The 25,076-nt window shown below is 54.3% G+C and overlaps 1 protein-coding gene across 1 annotated transcript in view; it reads left to right on the plus strand.

Annotated features, from left to right (window-relative positions):
- The first annotated feature begins 6,294 nt into the window (after nucleotides 1–6,294).
- The window catches only part of SCFD2 (sec1 family domain containing 2), a 343,673-nt gene continuing 324,891 nt past the window's right edge, over nucleotides 6,295–25,076 (plus strand). The window contains exons 1-2 of the mRNA XM_002721791.5: nucleotides 6,295–7,241; nucleotides 23,339–23,507. Of these exons, the coding sequence (XP_002721837.3) occupies nucleotides 6,404–7,241; nucleotides 23,339–23,507 (1,007 nt within the window). The 5' untranslated portion in view covers nucleotides 6,295–6,403. The remainder of the gene's footprint in view (nucleotides 7,242–23,338; nucleotides 23,508–25,076) is intronic.

The raw sequence follows: 25,076 nt of genomic DNA on the forward strand, positions 1-25,076 counted from the left end.
GCTTAAACTGAACGGAAGCATTGATAATAATTGGGGCCTCAGAATTGCCTTGTTGGTGGAGGTAGCATTTGAGCTAAGCTTTGAAAAAGGATTTCTACAAGCAGAGAAGCCCATAAAGCATTAATAACTCCCCTGAGAAGGCTCCCTCCTCGCTTGCTGCCAAACTGAGTTCCTTGCCTGGATGCCTCCCTCATGACAGGTGCCTTTCTTTCTATGCTATGAGGGAAACCTTCACAGCGGGGTGGCTTGAAGACATTGTGTGCGTCTCCTCCCACCTCTTACATTACAGCCTCATCAAAGGACAGTCTTACGTGTATTCTGATTATAGCTTTTCATTTTACTGTTCCTTGTGGACTGTTTTTAGCAACCATGATCATCTGTTGTCAGGTATGTCTGAGAAGTACCGAAAGGGAGTGCTTGGGAGATGATAATTCAAATGATGACAAGAGTAGAGCGTTCCTCAGATAGCAAGAGGGCGCAAGACTCTCCCAGGCATGAAGCCAAAGACCCTTCTCTCCATGGGGACCCACCAAAGACTGCCCTCTTTGAGGCTTAACTTGTGGTTAGAGTGTCATGGGAGCTCAGACAAACCAGAAAAGTCCAGTTCATAGCACAGGTGCAGCTCCCAGATGTTAATCACAAATGCCAGTCCTGAGCATCATGGCCACGTTACCAGTCAACGCCCCTCATACTTCAGGGATACCAGCCCCAGACCAAGAAGAAAGGCTGCCACACCCTCTCTCACTGGCCCCTTCCTTCCTTGGAACACACTTTAATAAACTTTGTCTTACCAGCCCTACTTTCATCCCTCTGAACTGTAACTCTTATTCCACTGGTGAAAAATAATCGACGCAAACCGGCTGCCGCTGGTGACACTTTTGCATGAGGATATGGCCTTTAGTCCCAACCATGTGCATTGCTGCCCATTTTAAATGTTCTTCAGTTTCCTCACCAGTAAGTCGGTGTAATAACACTTATTTCCATGTTTTAGAAGGATGGCAAAGCTAAAGTGAAGTTTTCAAATGTCAAAGGATCTGAGAAGTTAGAGGCCAGCAGATGTTGTGTCTCTCCTTTGAGCAGCCAGAATAATCGCACACGTCTCATGCTTTCCTTTCTCTCTGGGTACGTCCTGATGAACTCAGGCCCCCTCAGCCATCCTCCCCTGCATCTTGATGTCCTTTAACACTACATTTTTATATTGCAAGCTGTTTCTGGAAAATTCTACCATCTGCTATATATGTCTACACTGTATTTTTTCTTCCTCCACTTCCTCCTCCTCCTCCTGTGTCTACAGTGTTATGTGAACGCTGCGTACACTGCAAGTGTGAGAACAAAGTCTTTCCAGCGCTCTGTTCACCAGATCCTCTCTCACCATGTCCTGCACATGGGAAGTGCTCAGTAAATCCTAAGCCGTGCCCTGATCAAGTGCATGAGATCATGGGAGATATGCTTGGTTTTATGGGGAATGGAACATAATTGCTGGCTACTTTGAAGCAAAGGAATACAAATCAACATTTGGCAAGACAAATGAGATGCTATTAAGCAGATTATTAGAGCAGCAATTCATTTTACTCCACCATGATATTCAGCATCAAGAAAGGATATTTTCTGGGCCCAGTACTGAGGTGCAGGGGGTTAGGCTGCTGTTTACGATGCCAGCATCCCATATGGGCACCGGTTGGAGTCCTGGCTGTTACACTTCCAATCCAGCTCACTGTTAATGCACCTGGGAAAGCAGCAGAAGATGTTCTAAGTATTTGGGTCTCGGCCACCCATGTGGGAGACCTAGATGGAGATTCTGGCTCCTGGCTTCAGCCTAGCTAAGCCCTGGCTGTTGTGGCAATTTGGGGAGTCAACCAGGAGATAAAAGATTCTCTCTCTCCCTCTCCCTCTCCCTCTCTCTTCTCTCTCCCTCTCTCTCCCTCTTTCTCCTTCTCTCTTCATTTCCCTCTCCTCCTTCTTCTCTCCCACTATCTCTCTGTCACACTCCCTTTCAATAAGTAAAATACATCTTTTTTAAAAAATCAAAAGAAAATTTTCTTGGACTCCCTTTTCTGTGTACCCACTCTCACAAACTCGTTTCATTTGGTTCTGTGACTTTTTTTTTTAGATTTATTTATTTGAAAGTCAGAGTTATACACAGAGAGAACGAAAGGCAGAGAGAGAGAGAGAGAGAGAGGTCTTTCATCTGCTGGTTGACTCCCCAGATGGCTAGAGCTGTGCTGATCCAAAGCCAGAAGCCAGGAGCTTCTTCTGGGTCTCCCATGCAGGTGCAGGGGCGTAAGGACTTGGGCCATCTTCTACTGCTTTTCCAAGCCATGGCAGAGAGCTGGATAGGAAGTGGAACAGCTGGGACTCAAACCAGTGCCCATATGGGATGCCAGCACTGCAGGCGGCGGCATCCTGCTACACCACAGCGCTGGCCCCAGTTCTGTGACTTTTAATACCACCTGTGTCATTGGGAGCCAGTAACTCCTACATTTCTTTCTGCAGTCTTAACTTCTCCTTGAGGTCATGCTATTCAGCATCACTATGAGGCTCCCCTGGATGCCTCTCCTGGGCATTTAACAGGTGCTTCAAACTTTGTACCCAGGGCTGAATCAATGGCTCCCCCCCCCCAACCTGTCCTGTCCCACTCTCGTACTCCGCCAGGGTTCCTCTCTGAGTCACCACTGTGTAGCCACCAGCTGTTCAAACCCAAACCAAAAGATCATGCTTGGTTATTCTCTTTCCTCTTCTGCCCTTCATACCTCACACACACTCATTTACTAATAATTCCCAAATTATCAGACTTCTCTCCTGCATTCCAGAATCATACATCCAATAGCCCACTAGATATTTCAACTCAGAAGTCCCACAAATATGTTAAAAACGACAGGATTCTACACCTAAGGACGGTTACTATCAAAAAATAAATGAATGGGGCCAGCGTTGTGGCACAGCCCATTAAGCTGCCTCCTGCAGTGCTGGCATCCCACAGGGCACTGGTTCCAGTGTTGGCTGCTCCATTTCTGATTCAGCTCCTTGCTAATGCACCTGGGAAAGCAGAAGAAGATGGCCCAATGCTTTGACTCCTGAATCCATGTGGGAGCCTGGTAGAAGCTTCTGGCTACTGACTTCAGCCTGCCTCAGCACCAGCCATTATAGCCATTTGGGGAGTGAACCAGCAGGTGGAAGACCTCAATCTATATATCTCTCTCTCTCCCTCTGTAACTCTGTCTTTTAAATAAATAAAATATGTATTTAAAAAAGGAATAATCAGAAACTATCAAATGTTGGTAGGGATACAGAGAAACTGGAATTCTTGTGTATTATTGGTGGAAATATAAAACAGTGCATGCTGTATGGAAATGTATGCATTTCTTAAAAAATGGAATTATCAAATGATGCAGTAGTTCTACTTCTTGATATATATACACAAAAAGATTGAAAGTGAGATCTCGAAGATCCCATGGCGCCGTGTTTAAGATGCTGTGGGGGACACCTGCATCCCACACCAGGGTGCCTGGGGTCAGGTCCTGGTTCTGCTTCTGAATCTAGCTTCTCACTGATGCCCTAGGGAGGCAGCAGTGAGGGCTCAGTGCGTGGGTCCCTGCCACCCACGAGGGAGACCTGGGCTGCGTTCCTGGCTCTTGGCTTTGGCCTGGCCCAGCCTGGCAGCTGCAGGCATTGGGGAGTGAGCCAACAGATAGAAGATCTCTCTCTCTCTCTCTCTTTCTCTCTGCCTTTCAAATAAATAAAAAAATTTTAAAGATATTTTCCACCCATGTTTAGGGCACTATTATTCATAACAGACAAAACCCATTCAAACGTCCATTGACAGCTCAACGGATAAACAAAAGTGGTAGATGCGTAGGACAGAGTACTACTCAGCCTTAAAGAGGAAGGGAATTCTGACACAGGCTACAGCCTAGAACCTGAAGGATGCCGCGCTAGGTGAAACGCCAATCACAATGGAAAACGTCCTGTGCTGCCACTCAGGTGAAGAATCTGTGGCAGTCGGCGCATAGAAACAGAAAGCAGGAGGCAGCCTGCCAGCAGCTGGGGGTGGGGTGGGGAGTTTAGTTCAGTGCGGAGTTTGCAGAGTTTCAGCTCTGCAAGAGGGGACGGTCTGCAGGTCGCTGCACAGCAATGCGATGCGCTGAGTGCCACTCGCCCACAGACTTCAGACCCTCAACTGCGTGTCTGTTTTTGTCACGGCTAAGCACGTGCCAACTGAATTCAGTTTGTGTGTTCCCCAATCCGCGTCTCCTCTGGCTTTCCAAATCCCAGGTGACGCCATTTACCATTCATCAGACAGAAGGCTGGGCATTAACCGAAATTCTCCGTGTGCCTCACTCTTTGTGCCAAAACACCTTTGGCGCTGTCTTCCCAGCGTCTCTGTGGACTCAGGCCGCATCCATCTCCTGACTGTGCCTCTCAGCCGTCACCCAGAGCTGCCGCTGCTGTCTCCTAACGGCTCCCTCTGGCCTGACTCTTGCTCTGTTTCAGATTGTTTTCCGTATCTCCCTTAGAAAGATTCTTTTTTCCTGAAAGGCAGATGTGAACAAATGATTCCCGCACTTAAAGACACTTTGCTAGTTCTCCACTGGCTGCTGTATTTAGAATGGAAAATACCGCTCTTCCCGATTTAGTTCGGTGCTTTCTTGCCTGCTGGTTGGGCTTCTCGTCTCGCAGTACAGCCCAGCTGTAGTGAGCTGTCTGTGCTTGCAGAGAGCACACGTGCACGTCAGGCCTCCGCGTCTTTGTTCTTGGTGCAGAATCTGCTGGGCTGCCCTGCCATCCTGTCCACCTGGTGAACACCTGCCCTTCTGGGAAAGCCACTCAAACTTGTGTCTTACACGGAACTTTTGACCACTTCCCTATTTTCTTCCCTCATTCAGATTTTACTTTTTCATCCTTTGTAACTGTCATGTATTTTTCAGTACATCTGTAACATGTTACTGTGCTTCTTTGTTTCACATGTGTGGGTCCTGTTCCTTATAATTATTCTGGAGTCAGGACTGTGGCTGATTTATTTTTATAGCCTCAGTGTCCAAAGCAGTGCCTGGAAAACTGTGCATGTTTATTAAAACATTGGTTGAACTCATTATTTATTTGGATATCAATCGAACATTTATTCAACAAACACTTATTCAATACTTGTTATGTCCTGGGTGCTGGGGATACAAGGCCTCTAGTGCACAATCTAGAAAAGCAGATGCACTAAGGAAAATCGGTTTGTTAAAATTCACCCCAGGGGGTGCTGGGGGCACAGCACAGCCAGTGAGGCCAGCATCCCATAGGCTGCTCTACTTCTCATCCAGCTCCCTGCTAACGCGCCTGGGAAAGCAGCGGAAGATGGCCCAAGTGCTTTGGCCCTGCCATTCACGTGGGAGACCAGGATGGAGCTCTTGTCTCCTGGCCCTGCCCCAGCTATTACAGCCATCTGGAGAGTGAAGCCCCCCACTTCCGGTAACGGTGACTTTCAAATACATGTAATGCATCTCCAAAGGAAAGCTTACCCTAGGATAGGGCAAGTACGGAGCCAAGCTTCAGCTGGGTGCTGCAAACTGGGGAAGAGGGGAGAGGCTTGGAGTGATTGTTTCTGGGGAGGGAGAGCTTACCAGGTGTAAATTACCTGTGGCTGAGCACTGCCTGTCATTAACCATTGCCTCCGTGCTGAGTGAGTAGTTAACGGGTATTGTTTAACACTCCGAGCCCAGGAAACACCAGGGGCTTCGCGGTGCCCGGTGCAGGCACGCACTGAGTCAGGTTGGACTGGGGGCCTTTAGACACGTCTGGACGTGTCCCGTAGGCAGGGACACCAGCCCGGTGTCCTGGGGGCAAACCGAACCGGCGGGGAGTGCCGGGCGGCGGCTGACGGCGGTGGGTCGGCGAGGGCCGGGACGGAGAGGGGAGCGGGGATCGGCGTCGTGCAGCCCCAGACCAGGGTCAGGGTCAGCGAGACCAGGACGGGGAGGCGGGGAGCACCGCACGGGAGGCCCGAGCGCGCCGACGCGGCATCCGGCCGCCAGGGCTCCGAACTGGGATGAGAAAAGGAAGACTCGGACTTCCGATTAGGGTTTATTCTTCAGATTTCTCGGGAGGCAAGAACAGGTCATCCGAGCACACAGCGGGCGGACCACAAGCTCGCTCCCCGGCAGCGCCCTCCCACCTCCCCGCACCTTCGCCGGAGCCCGATCCGGGGGACACGCCCACTTCTGCGTGAGGAGGATCCTTCCTCGAGCGCGCCTCCTCGATAGCCAATCAGCGCTCTCTGCGTCATCACCGCGCGCCGCAGGGCGGGTCTCAGGCAGGACCACGTGTACGGTGTTGACTGTCAGTCTCCGGTTTGCGGAAGCGGTGAGTTCCGAGAGAGGTTCCCGCACCTGAGTCCGGCCGAGCCGGCTGACTCCCAGCCATGAGTGCCCCGGGCGTGCTGTCCTTTACCCAGCAGGGCTGGGAGCAGGTGCTGGCCAAAGTGAGACGGGCTGTGGTGTACCTGGACGCCGCCTGCGCCGAGAGCTTGCACTGGGGCTGCGGAGCCGCGCGGCTCCTGGACGCCGTGGGGGCCCCTGCGTGCCACCTGCGCGAGTTCGAGCGGGACGCGGCCGGCGGCGGGGCCGCGCAGCCCAAGGCGGTGTTTGTGCTGAGCGGCCTGCTGAAAGGCCGGACTGTGGACACCCTGCGGGACATCGTGCGCCGCAGCCACTTCCAGTACTGTGTGGTGGTCACGGCCGTGAGCCACGCCGTCCACCTCACGGCGAACCACGTGCCCGCCGCGGCAGCCGCCGAGCTGGAGGGGCAGCGGCCGGTGTTCGACCAGCTGGAGGAGAAGTTGTGCGAGTGGATGGGCAACCTGAACTACACGGCCGAGGTGCTGCACGTGCCGCTGCTGCTCGCCCCCGCGGCCGCGCACCTGGCCCTGACGCCGGCCTTTGCGTCTCTGTTCCCTCTGCTGCCCGGGGATGTGCGGGTCCTCAACAGCGCCCGCCCGGACAAGAGGAGACTGGGGAGCCTGGCCGAGGTGGACGCCGCTGCCCTGACGCCGGAGCTGCAGCTGCAGATCAGGTGCCTGGTGTCCGGGCTCAGTTCCCTGTGTGAGCATCTGGGAGTTCGGGAGGAGTGTTTCGCCGTGGGCACCCTCAGCCGAGTCCTTGCTGCAGATCTGGCGAACTATGCCCCTGCCAAGAACAGGAGGAAGACTGCCCCGGGCAGGGCGTCGGTGGTCTTCGTGGATCGGACGCTGGACCTCACAGGTAAGGGGGACTGCCGGGGGCGTGCTGGGTGACCCTGATGGACTGGCACGTTAGCCAATAGCACGCAGCTGGTTATGAGCTGTAATAGGTAGGTGTGTCCTCAAGGGATATTGGCTTGTTCAACAACTGCGTACAGTCCAAGAGATTGGAAAAATGGAATTTTTTTTGCATTGGAGGAGACTTGTTCACCCAGGAACCTTTTGGGAAGGTTCATCGGGGACTCTCATCTGCGGCAAGGGTTTTGTTCGTTTGTTCGCTGTACAGATTTATTTATTTGAAAGAGCAACACACAGACAGGACGAGTCAGAGTAGAGAGAGCTTCCATCTGCTGGTTCACTCCCCAAATGGCTGCAGCAGCCAGGGCTGGGTCAGGCCGAAGCCGGGAGCCTGGAGCCCCATCCAGGTCTCCGACGTAGGTGGCGGGAGCCCAGGCACCTGCACCATCCTCCACTGGCTTCCCGGGCACTTTGGAAGGAGGCCGCATTGGAAGGGAGGTAGCGAGGGCTGTGTGGTGTGCCGGCGTCACAAGCAGTGGCTTAACCGCTGCACCCCAGCACTGCCGTCTGTCCTGGGAGATGGTGACGGATGACGCCTGGAGGGACAACGCCTGCACAGGAAGACATGAACTTAGCGTGCAGCTGGGGTTTGGGTTTCTTGAATGCAATGTGAAAAAGTGAGAGTGAACCTTAGCTCTCCCCGGCAATGCGATGAAATCGTAGAAAACGTCCTGATGTTCATTGGTTTATTCTGAGCTCTCATTTTGGAAATTGGATAATCTCAGGTCGTGGGATGTGCTGATTATCTATATACACATGTAACCCTTCAAACAGGAGAAGCAAGAATACTCTCTGGTACTTGACCCGTGCGTTTGTTTTCAAAGGCCAGGTTTATAGTTCTGTGATCAGGTGAGTGCAGAGCTGTTGGAGGTGCTGAGTGTCCAAGGCAGGGGCAGGGCAGGGTCGGGAAGCGGCCTTGGTAAGCGTCTCCTTAGTAGGTCAGAGGTTTTTTACTGTAACAATTGATTGCAGGTCATAAATACAGAAGTGTAACTTTGTGCCTGGAAGACCCTCCCTTCCTTCGTGTCCCCTCCCCTCGCCCAGTCCCCGGGCTCTGTGTGTGCAGACACAGTGCCGCCTCCTTCCTTCGTGTCCGTGTCCCCTCACCCAGTCCCCGGGCTCTGTGTGTGCAGACACAGTGCCGCCTCCTTCCTTCGTGTCCGTGTCCCCTCGCCCAGTCCCTGGGCTCTGTGTGTGCAGACAGTGCTGTCTCCTTCCTTCGTGTCCGTGTCCCCTCGCCCAGTCCCCGGGCTCTGTGTGTGCAGACACAGTGCTGTCTCCTTCGTTCATGTCTGTGTCCCCTCGCCCAGTCCCCGGGCTCTGTGTGTGCAGACACAGTGCTGTCTCCTTCCTTCGTGTCCCCTCCCCTCGCCCAGTCCCCGGGCTCTGTGTGTGCAGACACAGTGCCGCCTCCTTCCTTCGTGTCCCCTCCCCTCGCCCAGTCCCCGGGCTCTGTGTGTGCAGACACAGTGCTGTCTCCTTCCTTCGTGTCCCCTCCCCTCGCCCAGTCCCCGGGCTCTGTGTGTGCAGACACAGTGCTGTCTCCTTCCTTCGTGTCCCCTCCCCTCGCCCAGTCCCCGGCCTCTGTGTGTGCAGACACAGTGCTGTCTCCTTCCTTCGTGTCCCCTCCCCTCGCCCAGTCCCCGGCCTCTGTGTGTGCAGACACAGTGCTGTCTCCTTCCTTCGTGTCCGTGTCCCCTCGCCCAGTCCCCGGGCTCTGTGTGTGCAGACACAGTGCTGTCTCCTTCCTTCGTGTCCCCTCCCCTCGCCCAGTCCCCGGCCTCTGTGTGTGCAGACACAGTGCTGTCTCCTTCGTTCATGTCCGTGTCCCCTCGCCCAGTCCCCGGGCTCTGTGTGTGCAGACACAGTGCCGCCTCCTTCCTTCGTGTCCGTGTCCCCTCGCCCAGTCCCCGGGCTCTGTGTGTGCAGACACAGTGCTGTCTCCTTCCTTTGTGTCCCCTACCCTCGCCCAGTCCCTGGGCTCTGTGTGTGCAGACACAGTGCTGTCTCCTTCGTTCATGTCTGTGTCCCCTCGCCCAGTCCCCGGGCTCTGTGTGTGCAGACACAGTGCCGTCTCCTTCCTTCGTGTCCCCTCCCCTCGCCCAGTCCCCGGGCTCTGTGTGTGCAGACACAGTGCCGTCTCCTTCCTTCGTGTCCCCTCCCCTCGCCCAGTCCCCGGCCTCTGTGTGTGCAGACACAGTGCTGTCTCCTTCGTTCATGTCCGTGTCCCCTCGCCCAGTCCCCGGGCTCTGTGTGTGCAGACACAGTGCCGCCTCCTTCCTTCGTGTCCGTGTCCCCTCGCCCAGTCCCCGGGCTCTGTGTGTGCAGACACAGTGCCGTCTCCTTCCTTCGTGTCGATGTCCCCTCACCCAGTCCCCGGGCTCTGTGTGTGCAGACACAGTGCCGCCTCCTTCCTTCGTGTCCCCTCCCCTCGCCCAGTCCCCGGGCTCTGTGTGTGCAGACACAGTGCCGCCTCCTTCCTTCGTGTCCGTGTCCCCTCGCGCAGTCCCTGGGCTCTGTGTGTGTAGACACAGTGCCGCCTCCTTCCTTCGTGTCCGTGTCCCCTCGCCCAGTCCCCGGGCTCTGTGTGTGCAGACACAGTGCCGTCTCCTTCCTTCGTGTCCCCTCCCCTCGCCCAGTCCCCGGGCTCTGTGTGTGCAGACACAGTGCCGCCTCCTTCCTTCGTGTCCGTGTCCCCTCGCCCAGTCCCCGGGCTCTGTGTGTGCAGACACAGTGCCGCCTCCTTCCTTCGTGTCCATGTCCCCTCGCCCAGTCCCCGGGCTCTGTGTGTGCAGACACAGTGCCGCCTCCTTCCTTCGTGTCCCCTCCCCTCGCCCAGTCCCCGGCCTCTGTGTGTGCAGACACAGTGCTGTCTCCTTCGTTCATGTCCGTGTCCCCTCGCCCAGTCCCCGGCCTCTGTGTGTGCAGACACAGTGCCGCCTCCTTCCTTCGTGTCGATGTCCCCTCGCCCAGTCCCCGGGCTCTGTGTGTGCAGACACAGTGCTGTCTCCTTCCTTCGTGTCCCCTCCCCTCGCCCAGTCCCCGGGCTCTGTGTGTGCAGACACAGTGCTGTCTCCTTCCTTTGTGTCCCCTCCCCTCGCCCAGTCCCCGGGCTCTGTGTGTGCAGACACAGTGCCGTCTCCTTCCTTCGTGTCCCCTCCCCTCGCCCAGTCCCCGGCCTCTGTGTGTGCAGACACAGTGCTGTCTCCTTCGTTCATGTCCGTGTCCCCTCGCCCAGTCCCCGGGCTCTGTGTGTGCAGACACAGTGCCGCCTCCTTCCTTCGTGTCGATGTCCCCTCGCCCAGTCCCCGGGCTCTGTGTGTGCAGACACAGTGCTGTCTCCTTCCTTCGTGTCCCCTCCCCTCGCCCAGTCCCCGGGCTCTGTGTGTGCAGACACAATGCCGCCTCCTTCCTTCGTGTCCGTGTCCCCTCGCCCAGTCTCCGGGCTCTGTGTGTGCAGACACAGTGCCGTCTTCTTCCTTCGTGTAAGAAAGGGAAGTGCTGTCCTTGCGGCTGATGACAGCAGCGGGCTCACCGGAGCAGGCTGCGTCCTTGCCTTTCCCGCGTCCATCGCCGGCCTTCTCTCTTAGATGTCGCTTTGTCCTTAGCTTCACACCGTTGACTTCAGACTGCGAAATCTCGTTTTGGACTCCCGGTGTCCTCCAACCTCACTTCTGTTTTTCTTCGTTTTATATCAATTTTAAAAGACTTGTCCATACTTTCAGTGTTAACATTTACTACACTTTTTCTGGGTAAGGAACATTTTAAATGGGCATTTGAGAGGCAGACAGAGCTCCCATTCACGGGTTACTTGCCGGCAGCGGCTAGGGCTGGACCAGGATGGAAGGTGGGAGCCAGGGCTGAGCCTTGACTTTGCTGTGCGAGGCAGGGTCCCAGCTTCCTGAGCCATCAGTGCTGTCTCCTCGGGTCTGCGTTAGCAGGGAGCTGGAATCAGGAGCCGGAGCTGGGTCTTGAACCCAGGTACTCCGAAGTGGGCTGCGGGCCTCCTGACTGGTGTGTTAATTGCTGGGCCAAGTGTCCACCTCTCCAGTTTTTCTCAGATTCCACTTCAATCAGGTTTTTGTTTAATTTCTCTTTCTTCTTCTTTTCTTTTTTTGGGATCAGAAGCGGAGCAGCTGGGGCTTGAAACGGCGTGCATATGGGAATGCCAGCACTGTAGGGGCAGCTTTACCCGCTATACCACAGCGCTGGCACCAGGCTTTTATTTTCCAATACTGTCCAGAAAATTTCTTTGTCAGGGGCAGCCATAGGTTCTGTATCAAATCCAGGGTTTGGTTATCAGCATTCATTCAAAGCAGTAGTTGACATCATATGCCATACAGACAGTTTCAAAAAATTAAAGAAGTAGGGGCCGGCGCTGTGGCATAGTGGGTAAAGCCGCCGCCTGCAGTGCCGGCATCCCATATGGATGCCGGTTTGAGTCCCGGCCACCCCATTTCTGATCCAGCTCTCTGCTATGGCCTGGGAAAGCAGTAGAAGATGGCCCAAGTCCTGGGGTCCCTGCACCCGCGTGGGAGACCGTGAAGAAGCTCCTGGCTTCGGATCAGCGCAGCTCCGGCCATTGCGGCCATCTGGGGAGTAAACCATTGGATGAAGGACCTCTCTCTCTCTTTCTCTGCCTCTCCTCTCTCTGTATAACTCTGACTTTCAAATAAATAAAGAAATCTTAAAAAAATATAAATATGAGTGCATTTGTGTATGTGTTAATTTTTTTTTAATTTTATTTATTTATTTTTATTTGAGAGGTAGAGTTGTAGACAGCGAGAGAGAGAGACAGAGAGAAAGGTCTTCCTTCCATTGGTTCACTCTCCAAATGGCTGCTGTGGCCGACGCTGTGCCGATCTGAAGCCAGAAGCCAGGTGCTTCTTCCTGGTCTCCCATGCGGCCGCAGGGGCCCAAACACTTGGGCCATCCTCCCCTGCCCTCCCGGGCCACAGCAGAGAGCTGGACTGGAAGAGGAGCAACCAGGACTAGAATCCAGCATCCATATGGGATGCTGGCGCCGCAGGCCAAGGATTAACCAAGTGAGCCGTGGTGCAGGCCCCAATGCGTTAAGTCTTTTTAACAGCTAACTTTTTGTTAATCATACAAATGAACAACTGAAAGATTGATCTGATACAGAGATGTTTCAACATAGATTTATGATTCCTTGTTAGTATACAGGGCTGATTTCAAGTTGGTCCATAGCTGTATGGTCAAACCTGTTGATTAAATGTTTAAATACTCCCATCCTGGTGAGGAAAAGAACCCTCCACCTCCAGAGACCATAGCCACCGAGTACTGATTCCCAGTGGGAGGGAGTGAGAGGTCACCCCGGCTCCTGAGACCACAGCCACCGAGTACTGATGCCCGGTGGGAGGGAGTGAGAGGTCACCCCGGCTCCTGGAGACCTGGAGGGGGCTGATGCAGTGAGGTCAGGGTGGTCGTTGGAGGGGCACGTGCACTACTCGTCCCTGTCTCCAGAGTGGGCCCGGGTTGAGTGGGGTTGTGGGGTAGGTGGTGATGGCGGCATGGCTGTTGGCATGGGTGCACCCAGCTGTGGATGTGGTGTGTGCATGCTACCTGTACTCCCTGCCCTCCTACGCTGTCCGTACGTCGTGGGCTTAAGCAGGCTTTTGTGTCTGGTATCTGCTTTCGTGCGTCTTCTCTGCTGGATTTGGCTGATGGGAGGCGGCCATAAGGTAGGGTTGGAAATGGTACTGAGAATCCGGTTACTAAGACTTGCTTACCCACATTCAAATTTCACTTGAAGGTGATGTTAAGAGTTGACTGGGGCGGGGGGAGAGCAAAATGCCAGCTTTAGTACGGACAGTGGACATCATGTGCGTGCCTCTGTCTCTCGCCAAGTGGGCTCTGAATGCCGATTCCCTGAGTTGGCAGGTTTGGTTGCTCAGCATCAGGACTGGGCGAGAGCGAGGCTTCCACCCCTTTCCCGCGGGCACAGCCTGTCCTAGGAGGAGCAGAGCCAGGTAGAACCCTGGATACCGTGGGAGTTAAGGGTGAAGGAGGTAGAGCAAGTGCAGGATGGTGACGTTACCCTGTCGCTCCACAGGAAAGGAGACTCAGGAGTTGCACAGAAATGTGAGTATCTGGGGCCTGCACTGTGGGACCGTGCGTTGAGCTGCCGCTGGTGACGCCAGCATCCCATATCAGAGCGCTGGTTTGAGTCTCAGCTGCTCCACTTCCCATCCAGCCTCCTGCTATTGTGTCTTGGAAGGCAGCAGAGGATGGCCCACGTACTTGGTCCCCTGCCAGCCGTGTGGGAAATCGGATGCAGTTCCCAGTTCCTGACTTCAGCCTGGACCAGACCTGACTCTTGTGGCCATTAGGGGAGTGAACCAACAGATGGAAGATCTCTCTCTCTCTCTCTCTCTCTCTCTCTCTCTCTCTCTCTCCTTCTCTGTTACTGTGCCTTTCAAATAAATAAAATAAATGTCTTAAAAAAAAAAAACCCAGAGTATTCTGTTCTTAAAGGATGGGAGAAATGAAGTCAAATACCGAAACATCTCAAGATGCTAAAAGGCTGTCACATGTTCTCGGGGTGATGGAAGTGACTTTTGGCTCTGAGTCCGGTTGCCCTATCCCAGTGCAGAGGGCAGTGGGCGTGGGGTGAGCGAGCGCTCCTGAGGACCCCTCAATTCCTGCTTCTCTCTTTCTTCCCTGTCAGCATGGGCATGATAGTGACCCTAACGCACAGGTTCTCATTGTGACCTCCGATGCTCTTGACCGTAAACCTTTAGTCCTTGAAGCACTTGGCTTCATTTAGGATTGTTGCTGGACATGAGGCGTCCATTCGCTTGGACGCCAGTGTGAGCTGCTCAGAGGGTCGCTCTGTACCCGTGACAAGGGCAGGGGGCAGTGGAGGTCGCGCTCCCCAGAGAAACTGCCTCTGCGGAGCTGTTTGCAGCCTTTTCTAGCCAGGGGAAGGGGAGGCTCCAAAGAGCAGGGGGAGGCCCCTGCTGTGGCTGTCTCCTCCCCTCTCCAGGACTCCAGTGTAGAATGAGAGCGCAGCTCCGGTCACGAGGCTGCGAGGATGTGGCTCACGCAGGTTTCTTGCAGTTTGGACTGCTCCTTGTTGTGGCAGTCTCGTCCCTCCGGGTGCAGTGTTGCAAGGTGAGCTGTCCTGGACTGTTCTCTGAAAAACAAGCGCAGGAGAGTCACCTTCTCTGCCTGGCTTCCGGCGCCCTCCCTCCCCTTCTTGCACAGATGCAGCACTCTTAGCTGCAGGATCCTCATCCTTGAGGGTCAGGGAGGAAGGGCACTGGTTTGTAACCACTTCCTGCTGACAGGGCTGCCATCGCTGTCCACAGCCTACAGGAGTCAAACCCCAGAACTGCACGATTCCGAGTTAAGTCTTGGGTCACCAGGGGTAGCCGTTAGAGGTCATCAGGAATGTGGCAGGGCCACGGGCAGGACGTAGACGGGTACAGTGTCGGTTCCTTTCGAACAGCAGTTTTAGGTCTGACACCTGCTCACAAGGGTGTCTATCGGGAGAGTTCAGGCAGGCACAGGAGCTGTCTTCCATAGGTGTGGGACATCCAAGGAGTCCGGTTAGGGTCCAGTTGTTTATTTCGCTCTTCCCTTATGACTGGGGTCTCCAGACAACCTTGGACACTCAGGCCACCACCTTTGAAACAAAAGACGACCATTGTCACTTTGTACGGTCCTAGGCAGACCAAATCTTGGATAATTTCCCTGAGCAGGCTTTTACTGATCTCTCCAGCCTTTTCGCTTTGAGGGACACACCTGCAGAGGGACCCACAGACATTTGGAGACGTTTTTCCGGCTGGGGCTGTGGGCATAGCTGGGAAGTGGACTTGGTGTCTGTTGGGCCAGGTGCCCTCCCCTGCACTGCTTTGGCTGTGGGGCTGTGGGAGCCTGGCCTGCACGTTGGTTTTAAGGCCATGGGTGCATTGTTCTGCTGTCATATCTACCGGTTCCTTCATCCCTGGGGTTTTGGTACCTTAAGTAGCCGGGGCTACATTGTGCCTTTCCCACAATGGGTGGCACTATGGGCACACTTAACAGCTGCCCAGCCTGGGTTCCAGGGTAGCTACACTTGTCCTCCTTTTTCTCTCTGCACCCATGCCCCCTCGAGACAGGAGTCCTTTGAAGACCCTCTCGTTGGGCTTCCTGTGAGCCTAAGACCACTGAGGCTCAAACTTAACACGGGGCAGAGAAGAGCAGGGTAAGGACATCTCCCGTCCCGGCTGCCTGCTTGGCACTGGCGTTGGCGGCGGCGTTGGCTGGGCTGTCGCGCCCTCTCCTTACTTCACAGTCTCCCTGTGGTGTCCTCTGCAGTGCACAACAGCTGTTTCTTAGGTTGTTCCTCAGCCTGAGAATTTGTTCACCATATTTAATCTCTTGGTGGCAGCCTTTCGGAGCCCTCTGTCTGCTGGTGGCTCCGTGTGCGTGTACCGCCGAGAAGGCACACCTGGAGTTGTCTTTGCTGTTCCCAGTTCTCGTGCCCTGGTCGGGGCTGTCATTTCTTTTCATTGTCTTCTGTGCTGATGTCCCTGGAGAGGGCTCTGAGCTGGAGGAGTTCCTTGTAAAGATGCAGTTGCAAACCCTGCCCCTGACCATTGGCCGTAAAACCGTAACCATCTAGTAACCACGTTTCTTCTGTGCCAGGCAGACGTTCACTTCTGAGATCTCTGCTTTTTGCATTCTTAATTATTTGTCTTCATTTTGCTTAAAGACAGCAGCAGACAGAGATGGGCTGACAGAAATCTTCCTTCCGATGGAGATCTTCCGCCTGCTGGTTCACTCCCTGACTGCCTACAACAGACAGGGCCTGGGCAGACTGAAGCCAGGAGCCTGGAGCTGCATCCGGGTCTCCCACGCTGGTGGCAGGGACTCCAGTGCCGGAGTCATCCCTTGCTGCCTCCCAGGTGTGCACTGTCAGGAAAGTCAAATGGAAGTGCAGGACTCAAACCCAGATACCCCACTATGGGTTGTGGTTGTCCCAAGCAACATCTTAGCCACTGTGTCCAATGCCCATCCCCTTGAGCCGTTTTTCACTCGAGCACACCAGGTCTGTCACTGCAGAGCCGTCCTGGGCGGGGGTCCTGAGACCCTGGCAGCAGTGTGGCAGATCCGGCGGGGCTGTAGAGTGATGTCCAGAGGATCCAGCTACAAGGCTAGACACTGTAGCACCCACCACCAGTCAACCAGTGGTGACCTTTTGTTTTAGAACATTGGCTTTAACTTTTTAAAGACCTGATTATGGTGTTTCTACTATTCAAGGAGGGCAGTTTCTGTTCCTTTTAGTAAGTCCTGGAGGGCTTTGTGATTAACCCAGATTGGTGTTCAAATGCTGCAGAAGCAGGCCCATCCCTGGATTCCCGGTTACAGAGGGCCAGTTTGTGATCTGTGGACGGGCGCCATCATTACTGGGCAATTATAAAACCTAGATACTTTTCCATTTCTTTATAAATTTGTGACATCTCTTGGATACCTTATAGCCCCTCTCTGCCAGAAAATTCAAGTTTTAATGGTGTTATCAGAAGCCGCCTTTGAGAGCTAGTGATAATATCATTCATGTATAAGACTGTTTCTTTTTTATTTGTAGCTTGGTTATGTATGTACTCAACATTTCCCCCAAAATTGCAGGAGAGTTTTTAGATCCTTGTGTTAAACCAGTCCAACTGTGCTGAGATTTCTGGTGATTTTTGAGTCCTCTCACTCAAAGGGAAATAGCTCTTGGGGCTCAGGATCCAAGGGAATACAGGATAAGGTAACTTTAAGTCTAAGGCAGTCTACTTGCTACCCCCTGAAAAATCGGACCACCGAGTGTGGAGACTTGTGCCATGCAGAGAGTGCCCTGGCCTGCGTCACTCGCAGCCCCCCAGTGTGGCACACCCATACCCACCAGCCCTGGTTCCGTAGTAACATCACGGCAGTCCTACAGGGAGGTCTCAGGCCTGACGGCCCCCTGACGGAGGGATCTGTCTGAAACTGGTGAGATTTCAGGCTTGCTCCGAGTCTCAGATGGTGCTGCTCCACCCTGGGTTACCAGCTGCCTTAGTGTTGTCTTCTCAGGCGAGGGCTTTGACAGCTCATCCTACCTGACTGATCCACACCTCCGGACTAACTCCAGCTAAAGGGCCTTCTGGGATGGTTCAGGATTCTTAGGTGTCTCACGGGGGAGAGCCAGGGACTGAATTCCACTTCTACTTGGTTTACTGGGTTTCTCTCCCAAGAGTGCGATGGAGCACTCAGGGACCTGCAGAAGTGAGTGAGAACTTGGGAGCCCACGTTGCAGGTCCCGAGGCCTGCTGCTGCCTCGCCCAACGCTTGCTGTTCTGTTCCCTGTAGGAGAGAGCCCTTGTCAGCTCTCCGTTCAGATCTGTGGCTCCACTTGAGTGCCCTGTCTCGCCAGGGGCTTCTCCAGGATGTTGACTTCCTGAGGAAGCAATCAGGGGCCCCTGCCTGTCTCTCCTCTGCCAGGGCTGCCTGAGCCGCCCTCTCCCAGCGTCCCTCCTGCTTGCAGTCTGCACCCTGGCGAGGGCCTCACTGAGCTAGTAACCTCTCTCTGGTCCCATGTTGTGGACCGGCTTCCTCACCCACTGTGGGTTGCTTGGAGCAGACGGGAGCACTCTGGCCAATAAAGGTGCCTGGCTTGCGTCTTTCTGTTGTCCTCATCTTCTGCCACGTCCTGGTTGTTGGAAGCCTTGAAGGCAGCCTGTACCGACCGAGAGGGATCCGTCTCGGGACGAGTCGCCAGTTTCTGAGGCTTTCTCCTGCGTCCAGAGCCCTCTATATGCTGTTGTGTTTAGAAGCCCTGACTCCCCTGGGCTCCAGGTCCCAAGAAGTTACTGCCTGGGAAGGCAGAGGGGTCGTCTGCTGGGTTCCCCTGCACCTCTCTCAGCCTCCTCCCGTCTGCGGGGTCCTGCTTCCCTCCTGTGTGCCTGTTAGCAGCACAGTCCTGTAATGCTGTACTTTCTGCACGTCCCTGCTGTCCCGGGCATCAGCCTGGGGCTCTTGTGGGGACTGATCTTCAGGGGCCCCCACACCTGGTTGTGTTTGCCCGGCTGCTGCTTCTCTGGCTGTGGCTAGCACAGCTGACTGTTTATCCACTGTCAGGAGGGTGCTCGTTAAGCCTGTATCCGCCCAGGTAGGAGTTGTGAAAATCCCCGTCATCAGTGTCAGGAATTCCGCAGGGCCGGCCCTCAGGCCTTTGTGCCGTCCACGTCCACGGTCGGGGTGGCGAATGGCACGTGAACACCCCTCCTGCTTCCCTGGCTCCCCATCAGGACGCTGACAGAGGGGGATGTACCTCTCCCAGGCTTGTTACCGTCCCGTCTGTGCCAGGTTGTCCTGATCCTGGCGTCAGGAAGGGGTGGATGTGGTGCCGAGCACGCGCCTTCTGTGAGGGGAGGGTGAGCGCCCGTCTCAGGGCCGCGGGTTTGTGGAGATCCTCTTTCAGGCTGTTCATTTTGCCCCCCCCCCCCCCCATTAAAAGGCTTTTGGAACTGGACTTTATTTCTTGCTCAATTTTGGTTTCATCTTGGACAATCAAAGAGCCAGATAAGAAGGGTATGGAAAGCAGCCCATCCCATCACAGTGGGGTTTGCCAAAGCCCTGTGGTGGTTCTCCTGTGTACATGGAGAAGAGGTTTTCTCCAACTGGGCAAAGCTCGAAAACCATTGGGAAATGTACAGATAAGGAGGAATAAAATTCCAGACTTAATACCCCAAAGCAGCAGAGAGATGAACCGAGAAACACAGTTTTCCTGAGCTTTAAGACATGAAGTTCCAGAGCCAGTGTTGTGGCGTGGCCGGTAAAGCCATCGCCTGTGATGCCGGCATCCATGTGGCGCCAGTGTTGTGGCGTGGCCAGTAAAGCCATCGCCTGTGATGCCAGCATCCCATGTGGCGCCAGTGTTGTGGCGTGGCCGGTAAAGCCACCGCCTGTGATGCCGGCATCCCATGTGGCGCCAGTGTTGTGGCGTGGCCGGTAAAGCCATCGCCTGTGATGCCGGCATCCCATGTGGCGCTACTTCGTGTCCCGCTGTTTCACTTCCCATCCAGCTCCTTGTTAATGGCTTGGGAAGAGCAGCACAAGATGGCACAAGTGCTTGGGCCCCTGCCACCCACCTGGGAGACCCAGAAGGAGCTCCTGGCTTTGGCCTGGCCCAGCACTGGCTGGTGTAGCCACAACACCAGCCCCAATAAAAACAGCTTTTTTTTTTAAAAAAAGATTTATTTCATTTATGTGAAAGGCAGAGTTACAGAGAGGTCTTCATTCACTGGTTCACTCCCCAAATGGCTGGGTTAGGCCAGGCCGAAGCCAGGAGCCAGGAGCTTCTTCCAGGTCTCTATGTGGGTTCAGGGGCCAAGCACTTGGGCCGTCCTCCCCTGCTCTCTCAGGTGTATTAGCAGGGAGCAGGATTGAAAGCGGAATAGCGGGGACTTGAACTGGTACTCATATGGGATGCTGGCGCCTCAGGCTGGGGCTTTAACCCCCTGTGCCGGCCCCATAAATACATTTTCTTTTTTTTTTTTTTTTTTTTTTTTTTTTTTAAATCTTTTTTTTTTTTTTTTTTTTTTTTTTTGACAGGCAGAGTGGACAGTGAGAGAGAGAGACAGAGAGAGAAAGGTCTTCCTTTGCCGCTGGTTCACCCTCCAATGGCCGCCGCTGCAGCCGGCGCACCGCGCTGATCCTGGCAGGAGCCAGGAGCCAGGTGCTTTTCCTGGTCTCCCATGGGGTGCAGGGCCCAAGCACCTGGGCCATCCTCCACTGCACTCCCTGGCCATAGCAGAGAGCTGGCCTGGAAGAGGGGCAACCGGGACAGAATCCGGTGCCCCAACCGGGACTAGAACCCGGTGTGCCGGCGCCGCAAGGTGGAGGATTAGCCTATTGAGCCACGGCGCCGGCTCCATAAATACATTTTAAAAAATAAATAAAGTGTGCGGTTCCCTCTTGTTTTCTGTGTGCTCCTGTAGAGATCTCTAAACCTGAATGCAGTGGCACCAGGAAGGACGGGTCTGGCATCCGGAAACCTGGCTCGGAGACTCCTCAGCCCTCCTCCTCGTGGTCCTCAGAGTCCCAGGGCAGAACCCGACGTGGTGACTCCAGTGCCCGGGAAAGGCCGGCCCTCGCCAGGCCCCAGTTCTTCCCTGGTCACTCGTGTCCTGTCTGCTTTCCCCTCCAGCAACTCTTGGACACCCGTGAGAGCAGCAATCCCCAGTTGCCTCTCAGCTCCATGAAGCACTGGACAGAAGGGGGTTCAGTGGCCACCTCACCTCTTGCGTCCCCGAGTCGGCAGTACCGACCTGCCAGGTCCCAGGTGAAACTGCCTGTGTTGGCGGGAAGGAGTGGCCGACTGGAGAGCCGGCCATGGAGGAGCTGCACCGCCGTGGCCTTGCTCCCGACTCCTGGTCAGCCCAGGCCGGGGACAGTCCGGGTGGACTTGCCAGTTTCGTAGGCAGGTGAGACTGGAGGGCCCTGCAGCTTGCAGGGGAACCCAGGCTGCAGGCAGCGGGGAGCCCGAGGGCCCTTCCTGCCCAGGCAGCTCGCGTCTTCACCCACTGTAAGTTCTCCCCGGGCAGAGCCCGCACTGTTACGGGGAGGAGAATTCACACTGGCTCTGGCAGCTTTGGCTGCTCCTTGGGGCAGCCTGGGCCCCCGAGTGCGGTATAGCAAGGCGAGCCCTCCTGGAACGTTCTCTGAAAACAGCCTCAGAAGCTCAGATTCTGAGGCGCTGTGATGGGGTGGGGGCCTCTTGGGGGGGGGGTGTCCTAGCTGCTGTGCCCAGTGCTTGCCCCATTGCAGAACATTTCACATTTCTGTAACAAAGGAAAAACTCAGCCCTTTGAAAAGTTATGATGCAAATTCTGGTATTTCATGCATTTTGTAAATGGAGCATCTGAAATCATTGTGAGATTGATAGACTCCGAATGCTTAATCTAAACGACACTAACTAAAATTTAAAAATGAATATTGACCCCCCAAGCTGGATGTGTCAGAAGCTGTATTCACAGAAGAGCAGCACAGGCCAGTGCCGCAGCTCACTAGGCTAATCCTCCACCTGCGGCGCCAGTACTCCGGGTTCTAGTCCAGGTTGGGGCGCCGGATTCTGTCCCAGTTGCTCCTCTTCCAGTCCAGCTCTCTGCTGTAGCCCAGGAGTGCAGTGGAGGACGGCCCAAGTGCTTGGGCCCTGCACCTGCATGGGAGACCAGGAGGAAGCACCTGGCTCCTACTTTGGCGGCCATTTGGGGGGTGAACCAACGGAAGGAAGATCTTTCTCTCTGTCTCTCTCTCTCACTGTCTAACTCTGCCTGTCCAAAAAAAAAAAAAAAAAAAAAAAAAAAAAAGCAGCACATATGGGGATGGATATATCTTTTTTTATTAAGTCTTAGGAAGCTGAATAGTAGTCATGAAAAGTTGGCATTTTGGAGACTGGCGCTGTGGCGTAGGAGGTAAAGCCACCACCTGCAGTGCCGGCATCCCATTTGGGTACCAGTTTGAGTAAAACCCTTGGTAAATGTTAGCTGTGATGAGGATGATGATGGTGATGATGTTCCCTCCGGCTCCTGACTCTCCTATCTGTCTCGTCTGTCTCATTGTCATGGCACGGCAAAACAAGAACAAAAACAAAACCAAAAGCCAGAGGGGTTGCGCCGAGGTGACGTCAGGAAGAAAACATTAGTCGATTTGCAGTAGATGGGCCCTTAACAGTGGAAGTGGAAGTCCCACTATATTTGTGTGTGTGTTGGAATGACGGCCTTCCTAGTGATCACGACTTTTGGAGAGAGAGCTTGGTTTCACGGAGAAAACATTGGACTGTGTCATTAGTGTTGAACTTTAATTTCTGTTCATTCACTCACTGTTAATGAAGAGTGCAGAACAGGGCCTGGTACACAGAGAGCGCTCACTAAGTGCAGGCTGTTTACTGTTCATTCTGTTCTCCATCTAACGCGTATTTGGTGAGAGCCGACTGCTGCCAGTGTCCATGCTGGTCATGGTGGGTGCAGGGTGAGCCAGAGCAGTGGGCCTTTCCCACAGTGATGAGGTGACAAGGGGACGAGGAGGGTCCCGTGGGGGGGAGACGTGCTCCTCTTGATCTGTTCCCTCAGTGCATCTCTGTCTCATTGTCTTCATCAATGAAATAAAAATAAAACTCAGCTTTAAATTTCAGGATAGTGTTTTCCTGTGACATACGAGAGCACTTCTAGAAGTTTGTGGAAAATGGACTTAACAGATAAGTTTATGGAGGCCGGCACTGTGGCGTAGCAGATAGAGCCACTGCCTGCAGTGCCGGCCTCCCCTGTGAGCAAAGATTTGAGTTTCGGCTGCTCCACTTTTGATCCAGCTCCCTACTAATGCACCTGAGAAAGCAGCAGAGGATGCCCAAGTCCTTGCACCCCTGCACCCCCGTGGGAGAAGAAGCTCCCGGCTTCTGGCTTCAGATCAGCTCATCTTTGGCCATTGTGGCCATTTGGAGTGAACCAGCGGATGGAAGATCTCTCTGTCTCTCTTTGCCTCTTCCTCTGCCTCTCTCTAACTCTGTCTTTGAAATAAAAAATCTTTTAAAAAAGATGCTTATTTTTGCAGGAAAATATTTGAAATCTATGCATATGAGAAGTCTTCAAAAAGTTTATGGAAAATGTGTATTATATAAAACCTATGCATGAATTTTGAAATCTTTTGCACTAAAATAAACACACTCTTTAACCTTCTGAAGTTTGCCCATACTTTCTTGTCTATATGCTGATGATTTCTTTATTCAGCATGTACCCAGCGATGCCTACTATGCGTTGCAGCGCGCTGTGTGCTGGGGATAGGGTGGTAAGCACAGCAGACCCGCCTGCCGGCAGCTGGAGGTCCCGCCCAGGAGGCGCGTGCACTGGCTAATCAGGATGCGCTCAGTGTTGTGAGAGCAGAGCAGTAGGTGTGTGTGGGTGTGCGGAGCAGAAACTGATGGGGTGTGTTTTCGATGGAGGGGTGTGGAGAAACCTTCGTGCGGCCTCCTCTCCCCCCACCCTGAGCTCACGTTTTCGTGGTCTGCGTCCACAGGCGCCGTTGGGCATCACGGAGACAACTTGGTGGAGAAGATCCTCGCGGCGCTGCCCCAGCTCCCCGGCCACACAAACGACGTGGCGGTTGACATGGTGGAGCTCACGGCCCTGCACGCGGGGGGCGACTGTCAGGACGTGGTCGCGCCAGGCTGCCTCGCTCAGGCCAAGTAAGCTCCTGGGTGTTTCCTCGTCTGCTTCCTCCTTCCTTTTCTCCTGGACAGAGTATTCCTGCAGAAGGGAGACGGTGCGCAGCCGGTCGTGAGGAACAGCACTTAGTAAAGGGCGCTTTTCCGGAACTTGGACGTAACCACATCCATCCAGCCCAACCGTAGGTCAGAAAGCGTGGGGTTGTGGGGGAGTGTAGTTTGGATGTAGTCAGCCTGTTCCCAGGATCAGGTAAGCGAGTCGGGTTATACATCTGCATTTCCCGGATGGTTTCACGTGGAATGAGTGGAGGCCCCACCATTTCTGTCTCCCCGTTGGCTTGTCCCCTGGCTGTGAAGCAGTGCCATCCCTTCCCAGGTAAACGCCATGCTCTGGGGCAGGGGGGAGAAGTTGTGATTTTTTGTTTTTTTCCCATGCCTGGAGACATCAGAGAAAGAGGATGGTGTGCGTGAAGTCTTGCACGGTTTCAGACGTGACAGAACATTCAGTGGAGCGCGTGACGGCCACCTTCTGCCTGGGTCCCCCTTGGGCAGCGCTCTCGTGGGGATCGAGCTCGCTCCCCCACCAGAGAAAGGGTTGGAAGGGGAAGCAGTGTCTAGATTTGACTCTTGTCTTTGTTGCTGGTTTAAACACAGCCGAATCTCTGGCATTGCAGCAGCGGCACGTGACAGCAACAGAAATGTTTGGAGTTTCCTGTGGTGTTCTGAATTAATTTGCACTTCCTGCAGTTTTCAGCTTTCTGTGGATGTTAATGACATTCATCGGATGCCTAGGGTGGCTGGGCCAGTGTGGGAAGAAAATATAAGTTCTAGACTTTGCCTTTCTGTCTGCTTATGCACGCAATAAAAGCAGAGGCCCAAAGACTTGCAGCTCCATGGAGGCAAAAGTACTCCTTACTGTCCGTACCTGTAGCTGTCCTGCGGCCAGTGCCAAGTTAATTATTAAGGACCTACCGAGAGCCTTGCTCTAGGCTCAGACTTAGAGCATTTGACACTGTTCTTGTTGAAGAGTCATGATGTGCTGCATGTTAGAAATGACACGAAATCGAGACTGATGTGGCTGCTCCCACAAGTACACTGTGAGGTTCACGTGGCTTCTGTAGACCAAGGTGGGCCTCGTGGAAGTGGTGGAGCTGGACTTGACTTCGCCTTGATGGATTTGGAGACGTGGAGAGGGCTGGCACGAATGGTGGTACAGACACGAGAGTGGGCAGGGCCTGATGAACCGGGTTGTGAAGAAGAGAGGCAGCTTCATGGCGGTGCTCCTGCCGCCAACTCTGTGAGCCTCTCCCGGACACGCTGTGTGCTAGACACGCTCCCAGGCACCTCACGCTGGAGAAGTCATTTTATGTTTACAGGGACCCAGTGCGGTAGGTGTTGTTATTCCCATTTTACAGCTAAGGAAACTGAGGCAGAGAGACATCGAGGAGCTCAGCAGGAGGAGTAGGAGCTGGAGCTGGACGTGAACCCGGCATGCTTGGCTCCAGGCAAGCCCCCCAAGCAGTGCCAGGGACGAGCGAGGTGTGGAATGGGCAGAAGTCAAGCAGCTTCATGACTGTACGTGGGGTCTTG

The sequence above is a fragment of the Oryctolagus cuniculus genome, chromosome 8 (assembly GCF_964237555.1).
Source record: "Oryctolagus cuniculus chromosome 8, mOryCun1.1, whole genome shotgun sequence".
NCBI lineage: Eukaryota > Metazoa > Chordata > Mammalia > Lagomorpha > Leporidae > Oryctolagus > Oryctolagus cuniculus.